Source organism: Brassica napus, chromosome A4 (genome assembly GCF_020379485.1).
Source record: "Brassica napus cultivar Da-Ae chromosome A4, Da-Ae, whole genome shotgun sequence".
Classification (NCBI taxonomy): Eukaryota; Viridiplantae; Streptophyta; class Magnoliopsida; order Brassicales; family Brassicaceae; genus Brassica; species Brassica napus.
In genome coordinates, this window is record NC_063437.1 from 19340702 (window position 1) to 19360548 (window position 19847).

General features: G+C 29.0%; 3 protein-coding genes across 10 annotated transcripts; 2 read left to right on the forward strand and 1 right to left on the reverse strand.

The window, feature by feature from the left end:
- Window positions 1–1974: 1974 nt before the first annotated feature.
- Window positions 1975–3680, forward strand: LOC106447683 (annexin D3). The gene is made up of 6 exons (XM_013889664.3): window positions 1975–2107; window positions 2181–2326; window positions 2404–2631; window positions 2712–2924; window positions 3162–3254; window positions 3357–3680. Exons 1-6 carry the CDS (start codon window positions 2032–2034, stop codon window positions 3558–3560), a joined length of 960 nt encoding a protein of 319 aa, XP_013745118.2. The 5' UTR covers window positions 1975–2031; the 3' UTR covers window positions 3561–3680.
- Window positions 3681–4700: 1020 nt separating this feature from the next.
- Window positions 4701–7154, reverse strand: LOC106445965 (SHUGOSHIN 2-like). 8 transcript variants are annotated; one of them, XR_007339279.1, is made up of 7 exons: window positions 6718–7154; window positions 6300–6337; window positions 5782–6218; window positions 5582–5672; window positions 5185–5494; window positions 4980–5072; window positions 4701–4912 (listed from the first exon to the last, which is right to left on the reverse strand). XR_007339279.1 is itself a non-coding variant. In XM_048778609.1 (4 exons), exons 1-4 carry the CDS (start codon window positions 6799–6801, stop codon window positions 5904–5906), a joined length of 333 nt encoding a protein of 110 aa, XP_048634566.1. In that variant the 5' UTR covers window positions 6802–7152; the 3' UTR covers window positions 5674–5903. The 8 variants fall into 8 exon arrangements, 1 of the variants encoding a protein (XP_048634566.1); XR_007339278.1 differs by having other exon boundaries at window positions 4701–4918; XR_007339276.1 differs by having other exon boundaries at window positions 4701–4918; window positions 4980–5270; window positions 5363–5494; window positions 6718–7153.
- Window positions 7155–16976: 9822 nt separating this feature from the next.
- Window positions 16977–19817, forward strand: LOC125608339 (sodium/pyruvate cotransporter BASS2, chloroplastic). Its single transcript, XM_048778610.1, has 13 exons — window positions 16977–17198; window positions 17287–17392; window positions 17681–17804; window positions 17892–17933; window positions 18010–18123; window positions 18186–18248; window positions 18323–18450; window positions 18528–18609; window positions 18702–18753; window positions 18842–18939; window positions 19013–19171; window positions 19275–19364; window positions 19454–19817. The coding sequence occupies exons 1-13, from the start codon at window positions 17099–17101 to the stop codon at window positions 19529–19531; spliced, it is 1236 nt and encodes a 411-aa protein (XP_048634567.1). The 5' UTR covers window positions 16977–17098; the 3' UTR covers window positions 19532–19817.
- The last annotated feature ends 30 nt before the right edge of the window (window positions 19818–19847 follow it).

The following is a 19847-nucleotide window of genomic DNA, read 5'->3' on the forward strand; positions in this document are numbered from 1 at the left end:
ATTATATAAAATAGTTACAGGTTATAGATACATATGTTATATATAGTATGAACAGTTTGAATTAAAAAATAGATTTAAGAAGTTAAAAAACAATTAAAACACTAGACAACATATTTTATGTCGTGATCTAAACTTGCGTTAGGAAATTTACAACAAAAACTAATCATAAGTAACACCTGCATGTGCTCTGGCAGATAATATAAGATACGATACAGAAGGTTAAGATCCATGTGATTTTAAGTAGGTCGAATCTCAGATAATTAAAATAATATAAGACTAGGAAAAGTCAACTACGTGGGATTCACTCCATCTTAAACGAATATCAGATAACAATTACAATGAATAAACAGATGAAACGATTAAGTTGTAGAGGTTTGCATGTATAACGTTATTGGATGTAAATCAGAAAAGGGCGATCAAACCAGCATTCATGAGTTGGCTTCGTTTGTTATATTATGATTCCTGGAAAAAAATTAAGACAAAAAGTAAATATTGAATCATTTGGTACGTGCGACGAAGTTTCAAAGATCATAAATTTTCACATAAATAAACAAAATAGGTTCGAAGATCATGGCAAGCTCTTCTTCTCTTAAACTAATATTAATGTCTTCTGTGAGGTTTGATGCGTTCTCAATTTGTCCAGACTGTCTCTCAGCGATTCAAAGGAGTAGATGAGAATTGCCTCCATCACGTTTCCTTAACGAGGCTAATAAGTGATTAGGTTATTAATATACAACAAGCATCACACATTCACATGGTGTTTAAAATAAAATAAAATAAATTATTGCTGCATATCTGTCATCGGGGTTGTACAAAAACCTTATTTTTTGGCATACCTTCATGTGTCCCTATCTTAAAAGAAATATTTGGTCAACCAAATTAATATATAGCTAAAGACATGGTGTGTCGTTTGCAGACGTGCATATAAACAAGATCACGTTTAACACGACGAGACGACTTCACAATAATTTAGAGGGGACAGAATAGCTGTGTCTATATATGATTTGCATTTCGCTATCTCTTTTGATTTGATTTGGTTAAACTTATTCCTCAGTCATAAGATCCCGTCATTTTCTATCCTCTTAAATCTAATATATACGCATATGTCACAGAGGCAGACATGTTGTTGACTTGCAACATAGTTTTTCTTTTGGCTGGAATGTGAATATCATTAAGTATGAAAAGTTTAGGTTTTACAATATAGCCTATCTAATGTAAGTGTTTGTTGTAAGAAAAAAGAAGAAGAAATAAAAACAAGGAGAACCTAGTTCATATATACAAACACAAAATATCCCTATTTTCTTGTTAAAAACATTTGATAGAAGTATATCATCGTATTATATATTGTTGACGTGTAAGTTTTTCTTTCTGATGAATGTGCATACACATTGGGATTATTTTAAATTTACACTAGTGTGAAAATTTCATATATTCTTTAAAAATAATTATTTAGTTACAATTTAAGGAAATGATGAAATCAACATTTTTTATAAACTGAGGCTTTCTATTTAAATGTAAAGTTGTGCAATGGACAATTCGAAGATAATTTCACTAATTAGTTGCGATAAATTAACTTTTAGAAATTTTATTTTCATTAATCTATATAAATGAATAAATTATTTTTATGGATTCAAACTTTAATTAATTTTTTTAATGAATCCTTAGTTAGATTATTGGACTAAGGAGATTTTCATAATTAAAACATACCTTAAAGAGCTACTTGGTGGTGGGTTAAGTGGTAAGTAATAGATATATGGGACCCTAGATATATTAAGAAAATAGTTATAGAAATATGAGTTGGACTACTAAGTAATACACAATTATTATTGAACCGTCATATTCAACTTCTTCTTCGAAATTAGAAAATATTATTACAGTTCAAACAAAAGCTATTATTACAGTAACGTCTCAAGGGGTATTTACGTCAAATAAGATTCCCTGATACATAATTACACCCAAGTAAATAACGGATTCAGACAAAACAAGAGAGATAAAGAAACCAAAAGAGAAAAACAGAGAAACATCTCTCAAATGGCCACCATTAGAGTACCAGACGAAGTTCCTTCTCCAGCTCAAGATTCCGAAACTCTCCACCAAGCTTTCCGCGGTACGTTACCATAAGTTTCTGCATTTTGCGTTTGCGGTTCTCTCGAAACAAGATGTATTGTCTGTCTTTGTAGGATGGGGAACAGACGAGAAGGCGATCATACGCGTTTTAGGAAAACGAAACGAGAGTCAAAGAAAAAGAATCAGAGAGAGTTACAGAGAGATTTACGGCAAAGATCTTATTGATGTTCTCACCTCTGAACTGTCTGGTGATTTCATGGTACTAAAACATTGAGGTTATAGATTTTTCTATCTTCTATCACATGAAAACATGAAAACTTGTGATTGTATTCGCAGAAAGCTGTGGTTTTATGGACTTATGATCCAGCAGAGAGAGACGCAAGGCTAGCTAACAACGTCTTGAATGGGAAGAAGAAAAGCATAGAGAAACTTAAGATCATCGTGGAGATCTCTTGCACAACTTCTCCTAACCATTTGATTGCTGTGAGGAAAGCTTACTGTTCTCTCTTCGACTTATCTCTTGAAGAACACATTGCTTCTTCTGTCCCTTTCCCTCTTGCAAAGGTATACCTTCTTTTGAGTTTTGATTGTTGTCATGAGAAGCTAAATTCTTGATGGTCTTTTATTGTATAAACTGCACACAGGTACTGGTGACTTTGGCAACTTCTTTTAGATATGACAAAGATATGGCTGATACAGAAGTAGCTACTATTGAGGCCGGTATGCTGCGTGAAGCGATCACAGCGAAGCAACTAGATCATGATCATGTCCTATACATATTAGGAACTCGCAGTATCTACCAGCTCAGAGAAACCTTTGTTGCTTACAAGCAGAGTTATGGGAACACGTTAGATAAGGTGAGTTTGGCTTTCATTTATGTTATGTGTATTCGTTATCTCGAATGAAAATGACCCTAGCATTTGTGTCGGAAGTTCGACTGCTTTCGAACTTCCGGAACAAAACTAATATTACATGTTGTGGTTACGGCACTGGGAGATTACGGGTTTCTGCCCGAATCTCTTGGTTATTTTTTTTAAAAGATTTAATATGTAATTCTTTACTTGATGCTTGATGTTGTGTTGTTATATGGACAGGATGTTGATGGATGTCCGGGAGATGCTGATCTGAAAAGTCTATTACAGATGGTGATCTTGTGCATTGAGTTCCCTGAGAAACACTTTGCAAAGGTACTTCAAAAACATTTGAGCAGATGTTACTCAAGTAGACAACAAAGGTGTTTATCTTCTTTCCTTTTTGACTTTTGTGTTGTTTTTGTTTACGTTTTACAGGTTGTAAGAGACTCCATTGAAGGGTTTGGAACAGATGAAGATTCGTTGACGAGAGGGATTGTGACGCGTGCAGAGATTGATCTGATGAAAGCAAGAGGAGAGTACTTCAATATGTACAATACAAGCATGGATAACGCTATTATTGGTGATGTTTCCGGTGACTACAAGGACTTCCTCCTCACTTTGCTTGGTTCCAACATCTGATCTTTGTTTTTCTTTTAATATTCTTGGCTTGTGATTTGTGTGACTTGTAACAAAAACTTCTTTTCTCTCTCCGGTTTGAACAAATGTTATAAAAATAATCAAACTACTCTTGTTTCTTGATTTTTAATGATACTAGGGGCGGAGCCCCGCGTAAGCGCGGGGTTGTAGATATTGTTGCTTAATTTAAGGAGAATATCCAGTATTTGAGGTTGTTCTTAAACGTGTGTTGTTGTGTTGCAGATATTTGTATATGCAGAGGGTTGTGGATGGGGACATTAGTAGGGAGGTGTAGGTTTATACTTGGTTTAGTCCATGAGGACTTGTAAATGACGACCACTTGACTTGTGTGTGTCTTTTGATGTTGTTTGAGCCTACTCATTACCGTTTTGTTTGGCTCCGTATAGCGTGAGTGATAAAGTAGGCTCTGCTTTTCTAGGTTTCTTGTTTTTTCTCGACTGTGTTGTAAGGGTTCATTTATATTAGCAACAACGGATGAGGTTGGACTCTTCTACTTATTGTTCGTCGGAGTGAAGTCAGACGCAAGTTAATAATAATAATCATTTTCACACTTATAAGGAGGTTATATAGCTCATTAACATTTCAATGTCTGGATATTAGCCGAAGCTTTAAGGGTATTAAGGCTGTTTTATGTTGATAACTATTACAGTTGTTAATATATGATAATATAGCTCAGCAGATATGTTTTTTAAGGATCGAACTAATTGAAATGTGTTTAATGGAGATAATTTCGTGGTAGTTATAAACCATGAAAGTCTATTTGCAAATCTATAATTAAAATCAAACAAATATTTTTTTAACAAAAATTAATTTTATCAAAGAGACGTTATATCATCAATAACAATTGGCGGACACCTTTAAACAAAATAAAAAATTTCATCATGCTTTTCGAAAAAAGGAGTTCATCTTAAATTGATGACAGGCTAAAGGTGGTTATTAGTAATAACATATTACTCCCTTTGCTTCAATTTAGTTGATGTTGCACACTCATTAATAAATTGTTAATTTTATTATTAATTAAAGCTAATCCACCCAATAAAAAATTTGGATAGAGTAAAATTAGTCAAAAATATTAAACTACATTAAAGTTCTGCATATAAATCTGAAAACGTCATTTAAAAATTGGAACCAAAAAAATATTATGATATTAATTAAAATATTTATAAGGTGATGGTTGTTTAAGGATTTGGTTGAGTTGAATTATGTACCTATCTCAGTAAACTTAGTTTCATACAAAACATTTAACTGATACAGTTCCAACATTCAGTCACGGTTGGCTGCCAGAAGCAAGTGGTTGTCACTCTGGCTTGTGGGACTGTGCTGATGCTTTCAACCTGAAACTAATAAGTATGTGGGTTATTATTTTGGGTCAAGATGGTATTTGACGAAAGCTTAGCATACCCCTGGATGAGTCTTCACAGCCACATCTTCAGTAAATGTAGACACTGTGAAGGTGCGGTGGTTGGTAGTAAAATTGTAGGGCATCACCAAAATCTAAAAGACGTATTGCTTGCCAGCAAGTTCATATAAGCTTTGCTTGTTAATGACAATAGCGATAATGGTAGCAGAAACGTCAGATAAATGGAGTGTGTTTGTGGAGGCAAACCTCCTCAAGAGCCAGTGAGGCTGCTTCTATCTTGGTGAGTTTCGTCATGTGTGTCAAACACGACACGTTACCCGAGATGCAGTGTGCTAAGTTGGATTTGTTAATCAAATATGGATATTGTATAGCTGAGATTAAGTATGAATTATCAAAATCTGTTAAAACCGGTTTGGTGACACACGTTTGTTGAAATGGAGCGAAGTCAGTGATTTCTCCAACTTCCTGCTGCAACTGGTGCAAAAAACATAAGACCATCCATTTTGCTGGACCCCACTGACGATCTGAGCTCTGAACAGGAAGTTAGCTTCTTGATCTTCACAAAGGCAATTGAAAATGATACAATATATCTTTGACCAAAAAAGATACGATATTTTTTAGAAGATAATAGAGTAAAAGTTACCTGATCGGTTGACTTGCAGAGGTTTGTATGAAGATCCCCAGGTGTCACAAGTTCTACACGTGGGAAGAGCTTTGTAGCCGCACCTCTCAATCTGTAAACAGTATAATTATTTTAAAATGGATACGAACACATGGATTTAGTGTTAAAATCCCTACAAATGGTTACGAAAGCATATAATATGATTCGCAAGAAGGACATACATAGAGTTAAAGATCAGAATTTATCAAGGAAGGATTTGATATACACTATTGCCCTCAGTATGCATTTTCTTGGATTCGAGTAATACATTCTTGCAGCTTGAGCTGAAAACGTACACACAATGTCAGTTGGTCATGGAAGCTGCAATATAATGAAATAGGAAAGCCTCGTTTTGAGCGACTTCAATTCCAGAAAAGCATGCCCTGTCTCTGTTTGTACTGAGCTCCTGCCAGGAAAAATAAAAGACGAAGACGCCATACTTTGACCATAGTATTTCAAATAATCTCTTAATCATCTCAAAACTGAACAATAAAAAGATGGAGAACACACATCCAACGTATGACTGTTTGCCTGTGCAAGTTGCAAATTCTTTTCCTGCACATTCCTTAAGTTGATCCTCAGTTTCTGAAACTCAACCCCGCTAAGATCAAAACTTTTACTGCAACCACAAAAAAAAAAAAACAAACATTCACCACCAAAAACCACGCTCATCAAACTCATAAAAGAGAAAGATGGTTACTTTCTGTGTGCTAGAGCTTTTATCAGTGTCATGTTTTCCTGCAAAACCAATAAAGCAACCAAAAATCAGTAAAATAACAGTCTGCCACCATAAACGCACCAAAAATAAAAGTGCAAAAGGCAATGCCTTTTCAAGCTTCTCAGCATATTCTTTAGAAGAGAAGCATATTTTGCTACGTCTCTTCATTGGTTTCGATTGACCCTCCAAATTGCTAATAAACGCCAGTTTTTACTCTGTGCACTGCTAAAGGCACTCATAACACTAAAGGCAAAGCTAATAACGGAATCAAAAACTTACACGAACACATTGATTTAATGTTAAAATCCCTACAAATAGTTACCAAAGCATATGTTTAATATGATATAAACTATTGCTAATTTTTCTGGCAGTTTTGTAAAACGTGAGACTTGCGACGTACCTCGGTTGTGAAAGCTTTGATGGCAGCAATTCTCAGGTCAAAGTAAAAATTGGTGGCCGGTGGGGGGGGGGGGGGGGGGGGCATGGGGGGAGTATCAGATTGAGAAACAATTGCATCGGAAGAACTGAGGAAGAAATTTTCAAAGGAGTGATCTAGGGTTAGACGTAAGAGAATCTCAAAGCCTGTGTATTAGATGCTATATTCCAATCTCAACCCTCATATATTTATAGGTTTTCATGTGTTTTTCGGTTATACAATGCTTCAGGCTTTGATAGTAAAGCGAGTGAGACGGAGAGATTGGGGGACTTGATGAGTTTAATGTGAAGGGATCACTCATTGCAATGGTTGAGAGATGAACGTTTATCAGAGGCTGAGAAAGAGAAGGAGATGAGGAGACAGGGTAAACCGAAAGTTAAATGGAAAAGAAAGTGATTGCAGCGTTCCAGATGATCACCGATTATTAATTATGATGGGCTTCATAGTTTTGATAATGAGCTCTTTAGCTAAATATAAGATGACCCAACAAATAATAAAACCCACGAAACAACATCTAAATGAAACGCGGCTTGGATGTGTGTTTAGACACGTGTCGACGCCTAATGAACCTAATTTCTGACGTGGCACTCCTTAGAAGGAGAGAGTCTCTTCTTTATAGTATAAGACTAGGGATTAACCCGGGCTACGCCCGGGATTTTTATATTTTTCTAATTTAAGTTGTTAAATTATTTATATTTAGGTTATGATATATATTTATATAAATGTTAAGATGTATGTCATAATTAAAATTTATTTTTAAATTTTAACACGTTAAATTAACATATTTTTTACTATTTAAATATTTTTTGTAATTTTATTGGCTATCTAGTTATCATATTTAGCAAAACTATCTGTTGAGTGTTGGAATAAATGTTTTAAATATTTAATTAAACTGCAGAGTATTTTCAGATCGACCACATGCTCAACAATCGATCAATCCGTAAAAAAGATGGTCGATCTTCTTGGCGAGGTAATTACAATTTTAGCAAAAATATCTTTGATTTTCAAATTTAAGTATATAACTATTCTTTTGAATATTATTTTTTTATTATATTTTTTGATTAAATTATTGTATTATAATGTTTATGTAAATATTTTTTGTGATGTTTGAATTTGTGTTGTTCGTATACTTAACCTAGATGATATTGATGTTTAACCATTTGTTGTTTTTATTTATTTATTTTAATCAGAAATTGTTTTTATTTAAAAAAATTATTCATATATAATATAATAGTTTAAGTTTGGAAGATTAATCTATATATATAAATTATGTATATTTTTTAAAAAATAATTTAAGATATTATATATTGAGTAACTAAATTTCTTATCTTGAAAATAAAATATTTATATTTTTGTCTTCATGTTATACTCACCAATCCATCATTGATATTTATAACTCAGTATGTTTTTAAAAAAACTTAGTTTTAAGTAATAAACGAATTTAATAAATTAAATTCATCACCTATAATGTTCTCTAAACTATATTTGAAAACTCTCTAAAATTATATTTTAAGCATAATATTACTATTATTTAATTTTAAGCATAATATATGCAAAACCAACTTAAATTATATTTACAATAGGACTATCCTAAACCGGTTAATAAACCAAAAACAATATTAAACCAACATGAACCAATACCTGATTCGGCGAGGAAGGAAGTGTTTCAGGATAAACTCTTGAATGATTATTAACTGTAATGGTTTGATCATGAAAGAGTTAGTATGAATATTAACAATTGTAAGAATACCTTTGAGTCTATGAAAAGCAATTCAATTCCCATGAATAAGTTTGGCTTTTGGAAGTTGCGGGTTTCCCAACAATGAATCCACCTAACAAAAAATTTGTTGTCATAAAAAATCTCATTCAAGGTCATTAAAGATTTTTGGGACGGCAAAAGTTGATGGTGGAACCATTTTTTGCTCGAGTGCTTTGAAGTTTTCCTTGATAGAGTGAGGTTGATATTGATGGAATAATGAGTTTTATAGGGACTTTCTTGATGTAAAACTATACATTTTTTTTGTCTAATGTGGTATTTCCATTTTTATATAATTTACTACCATTTTAAGATAGATGTACAGTTTAAGATAGATGTTTAAATCTTAATGTACTTTTTCCATTTTTTTAAATGTTTATTTCCATTTCTTATATTTTAATTTACGTAATATCTATATTTTATATTTTAAAATAGATATTTAAATCTTAATGTACTTTTTCTATTTTTTAAAATTGTGTATTTACTTATATTATATATTTTACATTTTTAGATAGATGTTTAATGCTTAATGAAGTTTTTCCATTTTTTAAAAAAATTGTGTATTTACTTATTATTATATATATAATTCATATATTATATATTTACATTATTTACTTATTATTTATTTTCCTGTATATGTATTTCCATTTCTTGTACTTTTTATTTACTTAATATTTCTATTTTACATTTTAAGATAGATGTTTAAATCTTAATGTACGTTTTCCATTTTTTTTAAATTGTATATTTCCATTTGTTATACTTTCTATTTACTTAATATCTATATTTTAAATTTTAAGATATATTTTTAAATCTTAATGTAATTTTCCATTTTTTAAATTGGGTATTTACTTATATTATATATTTACTTATTTTTTTTTATATTGTGTACTTCTATTTCTTATACTTTCTATTTACTAATAATTTTATATTTTAAGATAGATGTTTAAATACTAATGTACTTTTTCCATTTTTTTAAATTGTGTATTTCCTTTTCTTATACTTTCTATTTGCATAATATCTATATTTTACATTTTATGATAGATGTTTAAATCGTAATATACTTTTTCCATTGTTTTTAAGTTGTGTATTTCTTTTTCTTATACTTTCTATTTACTTAATATCTATATTTTACATTTTAAGATAGATGTTTAATATTTAATGTACTCTTTCCATTTTTTAAAAATTGTGCATTTACTTATTATTGTATATATAATTCGTATATTTATATATTTATAATATTTAATTATTATTTATTTTTCAATATATTGAGTATTTCTCTTTCTTATACTTTATATTTAGTTAATATCTATATTTTATATTTTAAGATATATGTTTAAATCTTAATATATTTTTCCATTTTTAATGTAAAACGGCAATGTTTAATAGAAGAACTTGGACAAATAGTCAAATAGTTATATTTATGTTTTTTTTTATATAAAATTGAAATTTTACATTATGGAGATAAGCCGTTTTTTTAGTAAAAAATGGTAATCTTACATATGTTTAATGTAGTTTTTCCATTTTTTTATGTTGTATGTTTACATTTTATTGTTATTTTTAAATGTAAAATGGTAATTTTACATATGTTTAATGTAGTATTTCCATTTTTTATGTTGTATGTTTACATATTATTTATTATTTTCGAAATTATATATAATGTTTTTTTTTTACAAAATAGTAATGTTACATTATGAAGATAAACCGTCTTTTTTTAGTGAAAAATGGTAATCTTACATATGTTTAATGTAGTTTTTCCATTTTTATGTTGTATGTTTACATATTATTTTTTTAAAAATAAAAATGTAAAATGGCAATATTACATTATGGAATTAAGCCGTCTTTTTTTTTAAGTGAAAAATAGTAATTTTACATATGTTCAATGTAGTTTTTCCATTTTTTATGCTCTATGTTTCATATTATTTATAATTTTTAAAAATTAGTAATATTAAAATGTAAAACTATATTTTATGCCACGTGTCATCTTTCGGGAGAATTTTTTTTCGCTGATGTGGACGCTCTATGGAGCCTCAAAAGGTCCCTTTTATTAGTAAGGACTAGGGATTAACCCGGGCTACGCCCGGGATTTTTATTTTTTTCTAATTTAAGTTGTTAAATTATTTATATTAAGGCTATGATTTATATTTATATAAATGTTAAAATGCATGTCATAATTAAAATTTATTTTTAAATTTTAACACGTTAAATTAACATATTTTTTACTATTTAAATATTTTTTTGTAATTTTATTGGCTATCTAGTTATCATATTTAGCAAAACTATCTTTTGAGTGTTGGAATAAATGTTTTAGAGATTTTATTAAACTGCAGAGTATTTTTGGATCGACCACATGCTCAACATTCGAATGATCCGTAAAAAGATGGTCGATCTCCTTGACCAGGTAAGTATAATTTTAGCAAAAATATCTTTTATTTTCAAATATTAAGTATATAACTATTCTTTTTAATATTTTTTTAATTGTATTTTTGATTAAATTATTGTATTATAATGGTTATGTAAATATTTTTTGTGATGTTTGAATTTTTGTTGTTCGTATACTTAACCTAGATGATATTGATGTTTAACAATTTATTGTTTTCTGGAAATAAAAAATAATGATATATCAAAACGTATCTAAAACTTGTTAAATGATAGTATAATGTAAATTACATCCATTATTTGAAAATAAACATTTGTTGTTTTTATTTTTATTTTAAATCAGAAATTATTTTTATTTAAAAACATTATTCATATATAATATAATAGTTTAAGTTTTGAAGATTAATCTATATATATAAATTATGTATATTTTTTAAAACATAATTTAAGATATTATATATTGAGTATCTGAATAAAAGCTGAATTTCTTATCTTGAAAATCAGATATTTATATTTTTGTCTTCATGTTATACTCACCAATCCATCATTGATATGTATAACTCAGTATGTTTTTTTAAAAAACTTAGTTTTAAGTAATAAACGAATTTAATAAATTAAATTCATCACCTATAATGTTCTGTAAACTATATTTGAAAACGCTCTAAAATTATATTTTAAGCATAATATTATTATTATTTAATTTAAGTTATTTTAAACATAATATATGCTAAACCAACTTAAATTATATTTACAATAGGACCATCCTAAACCGGTTAGTAAACCAAAAACAATACTAAACCAACATGAACCAATACCTGATTCGGCGAGGAAGGAAGTGTTTCGGGATAAACGCTTGAATGGTTATTAACTGAAATGGTTTGATCATGAAAGAGTTAGTATGAATATTAACAATAAAATTATAGATTAGATTAATTTAAATTTGTAAGAATACCTTTGAGTCTATGAAAAGCAATTCAATTCCCATGAATAAGTTTGATTTTTGGAAGTTGCGGGTTTCCCAACAATGAATCCACATAACAAAAAGTTTGTTGTTATAAAAAAATCTCATTCAAGGTCATTAAAGGTTTTTGGGACGGCAAGAGTTGATAGTGAAACCATTTTTTTGCTCGAGTGCTTTGAAATTTTCCTTAATAGTGTGAGGTTGATGTGGATGGAATAATGAGTTTTATAGAGACTTTCTTGATGTAAAACTATACATTTTTTTTTGTTTAATGTGGTATTTCCACTTTTATATAATTTACTATCATTTTAAGATAGAAGTACATTTAAAGATAGATGCTTAAATCTTAATGTACTTTTTCCATTTTTTTTAATGTTTATTTCTATTTCTTATATTTTTATTTACGTAATATCTATATTTTATATTTTTAAATAGATATTTAAATATTAATGTACTTTTTCCATTTTTTAAATTGTGTATTTACTTATATTATATATTTTACATTTTAAGATAGATGTTTAATGCTTGATTAACTTTTTCCATTTTTAAAAAATTGTGTATTTACTTATTATTACATATATAATTCATATATTATATATTTACATTATTTAATTATTATTTATTTTCATGTATATGTATTTCCATTTCTTGTACTTTTAATTTACTTAATATTCTATTTTACATTTTAAGATAGATGTTTAAATCTTAATGTATGTTTTCCATTTTTTTAAATTGTATATTTCCATTTGTTTTACTTTCTATTTACGTAATATCTATATTTTAAATTTTAATATATATTTTTAAATCTTAATGTAATTTCCCATTTTTTAAATTTGGTATTCACTTATATTATATATTTACTTATTATTTATTTTTCTTTATATTGTGTATTTCTATTTCTTATACTTTCTATTTACTAATAATTTTATATTTTAAGATTGATTTACATTTTAAGATAGATGTTTAAATACTAATGTATTTTTTCCATTTTTTTAAATTGTGTATTTCCTTTTCTTATACTTTCTATTTTCTTAATATCTATATTTTACATTTTAAGATAGATGTTTAATATTTAATGTACTCTTTCCATTTTTTAAAAATTGTGCATTTACTTATTATTGTATATATAATTCGTATATTTATATATTTATAATATTTACTTATTATTTATTTTTCTATATATTGAGTATTTCTCTTTCTTATACTTTATATTTAGTTAATGTCTATATTTTATATTTTAAGATAGATGTTTAAATCTTTACGTATTTTTCCATTTTTAATGTAAAACGGCAATGTTTAATAGAAGAACTTGGACAAATAGTCAAATAGTTATATTTATGTTTTTTTTTCTTTTTTTAATAAAATGGTAATGTTACATTATGAAGATAACCCTTTTTTTTTAGTGAACAATGGTAATCTTACATATGTTTAATGTAGTTTTTCCATTTTTTTATGTTGTATGTTTACATATTATTGTTATTTTTAAATGTAAAATGGTAATTTTACATATGTTTAATGTAGTATTTCCATTTTTTATGCTGTATGTTTACATATTATTTATTATTTTTGAAATTATATATAATTTTTTTTTTACAAAATAGTAATGTTACATTATGGAGATAAGCCGTCTTTTTTTTAAATGAAAATGGTAATCTTACATATGTTTAATGTAGTTTTTTCATTTTTTATGTTGTATGTTTATATATTATTTTCTTAAAATAAAAATGTAAAATGGTAATCTTACATATGTTTAATGTAGTATTTCCATTTTTATGTTGTAAGTTTTACATATATTTATTATTTTCAAAATTATATATAATGTTTTTTGTTTTTTTTATAAAACGGTAATGTTACATTATGGAGATAAGCCATCTTTTTTTTAAGTGAAAAATAGTAATCTTACATATGTTTAATGTAGTTTTTACATTTTTTTTATGCTGTATGTTTACCTATTTTTTATAATTTTCGAAAATAAGTAATATTAAAATGTAAAACTATATTTTAATGTCATGTGTCATCTTTCGAGATTATATTATATATTTACTTATTATTTATTTTTCTTTATATTGTGTATTTTTATTTCTTATACTTTCTATTTACTAATAATTTTATATTTTAAGATTGATTTACATTTTAAGATAGATGTTTAAATACTAATGTACTTTTTCCATTTTTTAAAATTGTGTATTTCCTTTTCTTATACTTTCTATTTGCGTACTATCTATAGTTTACATTTTAAGATATATGTTTAAATCTTAATATACTTTTTCCATTGTTTTTAAGTTGTGTATTTCTTTTTCTTATATTTTCTATTTACTTAATATCTATATTTTACATTTTAAGATAGATGTTTAATATTTAATATACTCTTTCCATTTTTAAAAAATTGTGCATTTACTTATTATTGTATATATAATTCGTATATTTATATATTTATAATATTTACTTATTATTTATTTTTTTAAATATTGAGTATTTCTCTTTTTTATACTTTATATTTAGTTAATGTCTATATTTTATATTTTAAGATAGATGTTTAAATCTTTACGTATTTTTCTATTTTTAATGTAAAACGGCAATGTTTAATAGAAGAACTTGGACAAATAGTCAAACATATTTATGTTTAATGTAGTATTTCCATTTTTATAAGGGACCTTTTGAGGCTCTATAGGGCGTCCACATCAGCGGAAAAAATTTCTCCCGAAAGATGACACGTGGCAAGGCTCTATAGGGCGTCCACATCAGCGGAAAAAATTTCTCCCGAAAGATGACACGTGGCATAAAATATAGTTTTACATTTTAATATTAATTATTTTCGAAAATTGTAAAAAATATGTAAACATACAGCATTAAAAAATGGAAAACTACATTAAACATATGTAAGATTACTATTTTTCACTTTAAAAAAAGACGGTTTATCTCCATAATATAACATTACCGTTTTATAAAAAAAAAAAATTATATATAATTTCGAAAATCTCTACTAATAAAAGGGACCTTTTGAGGCTCTATAGGGCGTCCACATCAGCGGAAAAAATTTCTCCCGAAAGATGACACGTGGCATAAAATATAGTTTTACATTTTAATATTAATTATTTTCGAAAATTGTAAAAAATATGTAAACATACAGCATTAAAAAATGGAAAACTACATTAAACATATGTAAGATTACTATTTTTCACTTTAAAATAAGACGGTTTATCTCCATAATATAACATTACCGTTTTCTATTTACTTAATATCTATATTTTACATTTTAAGATAGATGTTTAATATTTAATATACTCTTTCCATTTTTAAAAAATTGTGCATTTACTTATTATTGTATATATAATTCGTATATTTATATATTTATAATATTTACTTATTATTTATTTTTTTAAATATTGAGTATTTCTCTTTTTTATACTTTATATTTAGTTAATGTCTATATTTTATATTTTAAGATAGATGTTTAAATCTTTACGTATTTTTCTATTTTTAATGTAAAACGGCAATGTTTAATAGAAGAACTTGGACAAATAGTCAAACATATTTATGTTTAATGTAGTATTTCCATTTTTATGTTGTATGTTTTACATATATTTATTATTTTCGAAATTATATATAATTTTTTTTTTTATAAAACGGTAATGTTATATTATGGAGATAAACCGTCTTATTTTAAAGTGAAAAATAGTAATCTTACATATGTTTAATGTAGTTTTCCATTTTTTAATGCTGTATGTTTACATATTTTTTACAATTTTCGAAAATAATTAATATTAAAATGTAAAACTATATTTTATGCCACGTGTCATCTTTCGGGAGAAATTTTTTCCGCTGATGTGGACGCCCTATAGAGCCTCAAAAGGTCCCTTTTATTAGTAGAGATTTTCGAAATTATATATAATTTTTTTTTTTTATAAAACGGTAATGTTATATTATGGAGATAAACCGTCTTTTTTTAAAGTGAAAAATAGTAATCTTACATATGTTTAATGTAGTTTTCCATTTTTTAATGCTGTATGTTTACATATTTTTTACAATTTTCGAAAATAATTAATATTAAAATGTAAAACTATATTTTATGCCACGTGTCATCTTTCGGGAGAAATTTTTTCCGCTGATGTGGACGCCCTATAGAGCCTTGCCACGTGTCATCTTTCGGGAGAAATTTTTTCCGCTGATGTGGACGCCCTATAGAGCCTCAAAAGGTCCCTTTTATTAGTAGAGATTTTCGATTATATATATAATTTTTTTTTTTATAAAACGGTAATGTTATATTATGGAGATAAACCGTCTTTTTTTAAAGTGAAAAATAGTAATCTTACATATGTTTAATGTAGTTTTCCATTTTTTAATGCTGTATGTTTACATATTTTTTACAATTTTCGAAAATAATTAATATTAAAATGTAAAACTATATTTTATGCCACGTGTCATCTTTCGGGAGAAATTTTTTCCGCTGATGTGGACGCCCTATAGAGCCTCAAAAGGTCCCTTTTATTAGTAGAGATGTTGTGTATATTTGAAAAAAGAACTAAAACTAAAAAAAAATGTAGGTAGAGCCAAATACAAATCAGGCCTGCCACGCCAAAGTGTAGTTCACATGGACGTTCGGGTTATATTTGGATTGGATTGATATATGTTCGAGTTAGGTTTGGTTTTGGTTAATCATATTTTTGATTAGGAATTTTTTTTTATAATTTTCTTAAAAAAAATTATTTTAAATGCAAATTCATTTTGGATTCGGTTAATAATATTTTGAATTTTTTTTAAAAAAAAAATATTTAAATATTTTACAACCGGACCATGATAGACATAAAGTTGAATATTTGAAATATTTATTTATTATTGTGAATAATCATTTCAAATGCTAATTTAATACGGACCAGATTTGAATAATATGAAATCCAATTTTTTTTATTAAAGTTAGTGGGCCACAGAAACAAAACTCAAGCCCAATATTATGATAAGCAAGAATGGCACTCACGTGTCATCTCCAAAACGGCATAAAGTCCGGCGGGAAGGCAGACTATTCCGATGTGACAAGCACACTCTTCGTTAATCAAATATGGTAAAAAGATTTAAATATTTTTCTTGAGATATTTTGTGCAGATTGAGTTTAAAAAAAATGTGTGGCTCTTGTCATCTTCCACCAAATCACACAAGGCTCCAAAAAAAAAAAAAAACATTTTCCTCCAGCTTCTTTGGAGTCATCTTCTTTATTTCATTTTCTTCTCTTTCTCTGTGATCCTTAAACCCTTTCCATGGCCTCTATCTCCAGAGTTCTGCCAACAGATGGCAGATTAAGTCATTGCACTTCATGGGTTCCTGTAACTCTTGTGAGGAGAGCTCAAACTCCACCTGGTATATAACATCAGCGATCCTTTAATCTAACACAAAGTCTCTGGCTTTTTTTGTTGCTGATGAATCCATTTCTCTGTGTTTATTTCAGATTCTCTCAAGTTGTTTCCCGTTAGTAAAGCTGGAGTAAGTTTAAGGATTCAGAACAGTAGTAGACCGTTACGCTCTGTCTTTGCTCTCGAGTCACCTTCCTCCAGGTACTTTATTGGGGACTAAATAAAATTAATCATGTAATTTTCTCTAGTTAGATGCAAGATTTTTGGAGGCCCGTGGTTATGTTTAGTTAAGAAAATTTATTTTATAAATTTGGAAATCTAATTTTTTTTTTTTTTGAGGTCTATTTGTTTGTAATTTTTTTTTTTAAAAAAAATTTAGGGGTCTATGGCAAATGTTTCGGTTAGCATGACCAGGGCCGACATCTAACTTAGATGTGGGTCAAGTTCAAGTTAGCTTCTTGTTTAACATGTTCGTTGTGAACTTTACAGGAGCAGCCGAGTTGCTTGCAATGCTGCTGCAGATATGTCAGGTGATGCACCTGAAAGCACTCCTAAGGAACTGAGCAAGTACGAGAAGATTATTGAGCTTTTGACCACCCTTTTCCCACTTTGGGTACCTTTTGATGAACTCTATATGCGTTTGATAATCTCAAAATGGTGAGTGAATGTGATGCTTTCTTTTTTGTTTGTTGGTGTGCAGGTTATTTTGGGAACACTTGTTGGCATCTTCAAGCCATCTTTAGTAATGCTTTCCATGCTTCTTATTTGTTTTATCTATATACCATTGTGTGGTAAGAGTTAATTGTCTTTTTATGTAGGTTACATGGTTGGAAACAGACCTCTTCACTCTTGGTCTTGGCTTTCTCATGCTCTCCATGGGATTAACTCTTACCTTTGAAGATTTCAGAAGATGTTTACGTAATCCCTGGACGGTGAGACCCTATGACTACTCTCTTTGTGACATATGTTTTTAACATTTGGACTCCTCTTGCAGGTGGGTGTTGGTTTTCTTGCACAGTATATGATCAAGCCAGTGTTAGGTTTCCTCATCGCAATGGTATTGTTTCCCTTTTTTTTTTGTTGTTTGATAGATTGTTGAGGAGCAAACTAATACAAACCTTTTTGTCATAGACTCTTAAGCTTTCGGCACCTCTTGCAACTGGTCTTATCTTGGTCTCATGCTGCCCTGGAGGACAGGCGTCAAACGTTGCCACCTACATTTCTAAGGGCAACGTAGCACTCTCTGTACTCATGACAACGTATATACTTTTTTCTTCACTTGTTTTTTTTTTTCGTTTTTGAAGGCCTCTCAATAATATGTTCTCTAATTGTACAGGTGTTCAACCATTGGAGCTATTATAATGACTCCTCTTCTCACTAAGCTTCTTGCTGGCCAGCTTGTTCCTGTTGATGCTGCTGTGAGTTTTTCTTTGTAACTAGAAAGAAGCAAAATAGAATTGTATAACAAGATAGTTTCACCCTGCCATAACAAAGGCTTTTTTGACATTAGGGACTAGCTCTTAGCACTTTTCAAGTAGTGTTGGTGCCTACTATAGTTGGAGGTAAAGTATTGAGCTCAGTGTTTCTAGAACAATGAATTTGCCCATGTTTTCTTATGGACTATATAGTCTTCTTTTATTTGTGTGACAGTTCTGGCTAATGAGTTCTTTCCTAAGTTTACGTCGAAGATTATAACAGTGACACCTCTAATAGGAGTCATTCTGACCACTCTTCTCTGTGCTAGTCCGGTAAGTAAAATTCCATATAACCAGAAAAATTGAATTCTTTAGGAGTGAAAGTAGTATTGACTCTTGTGAAAAGATTGGACAAGTTTCAGAGGTTTTGAAAACGCAAGGAGGTCAACTTATACTCCCTGTAGCACTCCTTCATGCTGCGGCCTTTGCTATTGGCTATTGGATTTCAAAGTTCTCTTTTGGCGAGTCCACTTCTCGCACCATTTCTATAGAATGTGGAATGCAAGTAAGTTAAATTCTTATACACCAATGTAATGTATATTGCCGTTTGTTTGGTTAGAAGCTCCTTTTTCAAGAAACTTTTACTGTTTTTTTTTTGGAAATTGTAGAGTTCAGCGCTGGGGTTCTTGCTTGCACAAAAGCATTTCACAAATCCTCTGGTCGCTGTTCCTTCTGCAGTCAGTGTTGTCTGTATGGCGGTAAGTTTTCATAGGCATTGTTCTTTGAACCAATGTGTAGTTTATGTTTTAGTGGCATTGCTGTAATCATGGTCCATTGCATTATGCAGCTCGGCGGGAGTGGATTAGCTGTGTTCTGGAGAAACCAACCGATTCCGGAAGATGACAAGGATGACTTCAAAGAGTGAAAAGCTAATCTGTGTCTATGGGATTGTCTTGTTTGTAGACATGCTCCCTTGTGTTTGATTAAAGGACATAACACAAGATCTTTATTAAAAAAAAGACAAAACAAGGGCATGCATGTTGAATCTGTGGTCAAATTTTTCGTTTGTTTTGGACTTGCCAAGTTAGTCCCAAGACTTGAGCAATAACACAACTCTTAAACTAGCTTGGATGACAGGCGAGAAGCTTGATTTCATCCTTGTCCCAACATTTAAACATGTCTTATCAGATTCTATACGAGTTTCTAAGCAACAACAGTGATATACCGCGCTCAGTGACTCC

Bases quoted from the DNA above. Each gene is read 5' to 3' on its own strand.
- LOC106447683 (XM_013889664.3), top strand. From the start codon at position 2,032: ATGGCCACCATTAGAGTACCAGACGAAGTTCCTTCTCCAGCTCAAGAT. The intron at 2,108-2,180 runs GTACGTTACCAT...CTGTCTTTGTAG, and splicing joins TCTCCACCAAGCTTTCCGCG to GATGGGGAACAGACGAGAAG. The intron at 2,925-3,161 runs GTGAGTTTGGCT...TTATATGGACAG, and splicing joins ATGGGAACACGTTAGATAAG to GATGTTGATGGATGTCCGGG.
- LOC106445965 (XM_048778609.1), bottom strand. From the start codon at position 6,801: ATGCCCCCCCCCCCCCCCCCCCCACCGGCCACCAATTTTTACTTTGAC. The intron at 6,219-6,299 runs GTAACCATCTTT...TTGTGGTTGCAG, and splicing joins AAAGCTCTAGCACACAGAAA to TAAAAGTTTTGATCTTAGCG. The intron at 6,006-6,109 runs GTGTGTTCTCCA...TTTTCCTGGCAG, and splicing joins CAAACAGTCATACGTTGGAT to GAGCTCAGTACAAACAGAGA.
- LOC125608339 (XM_048778610.1), top strand. From the start codon at position 17,099: ATGGCCTCTATCTCCAGAGTTCTGCCAACAGATGGCAGATTAAGTCAT. The intron at 17,199-17,286 runs GTATATAACATC...TGTTTATTTCAG, and splicing joins GAGAGCTCAAACTCCACCTG to ATTCTCTCAAGTTGTTTCCC. The intron at 17,805-17,891 runs GTACCTTTTGAT...GTTGGTGTGCAG, and splicing joins CCACCCTTTTCCCACTTTGG to GTTATTTTGGGAACACTTGT.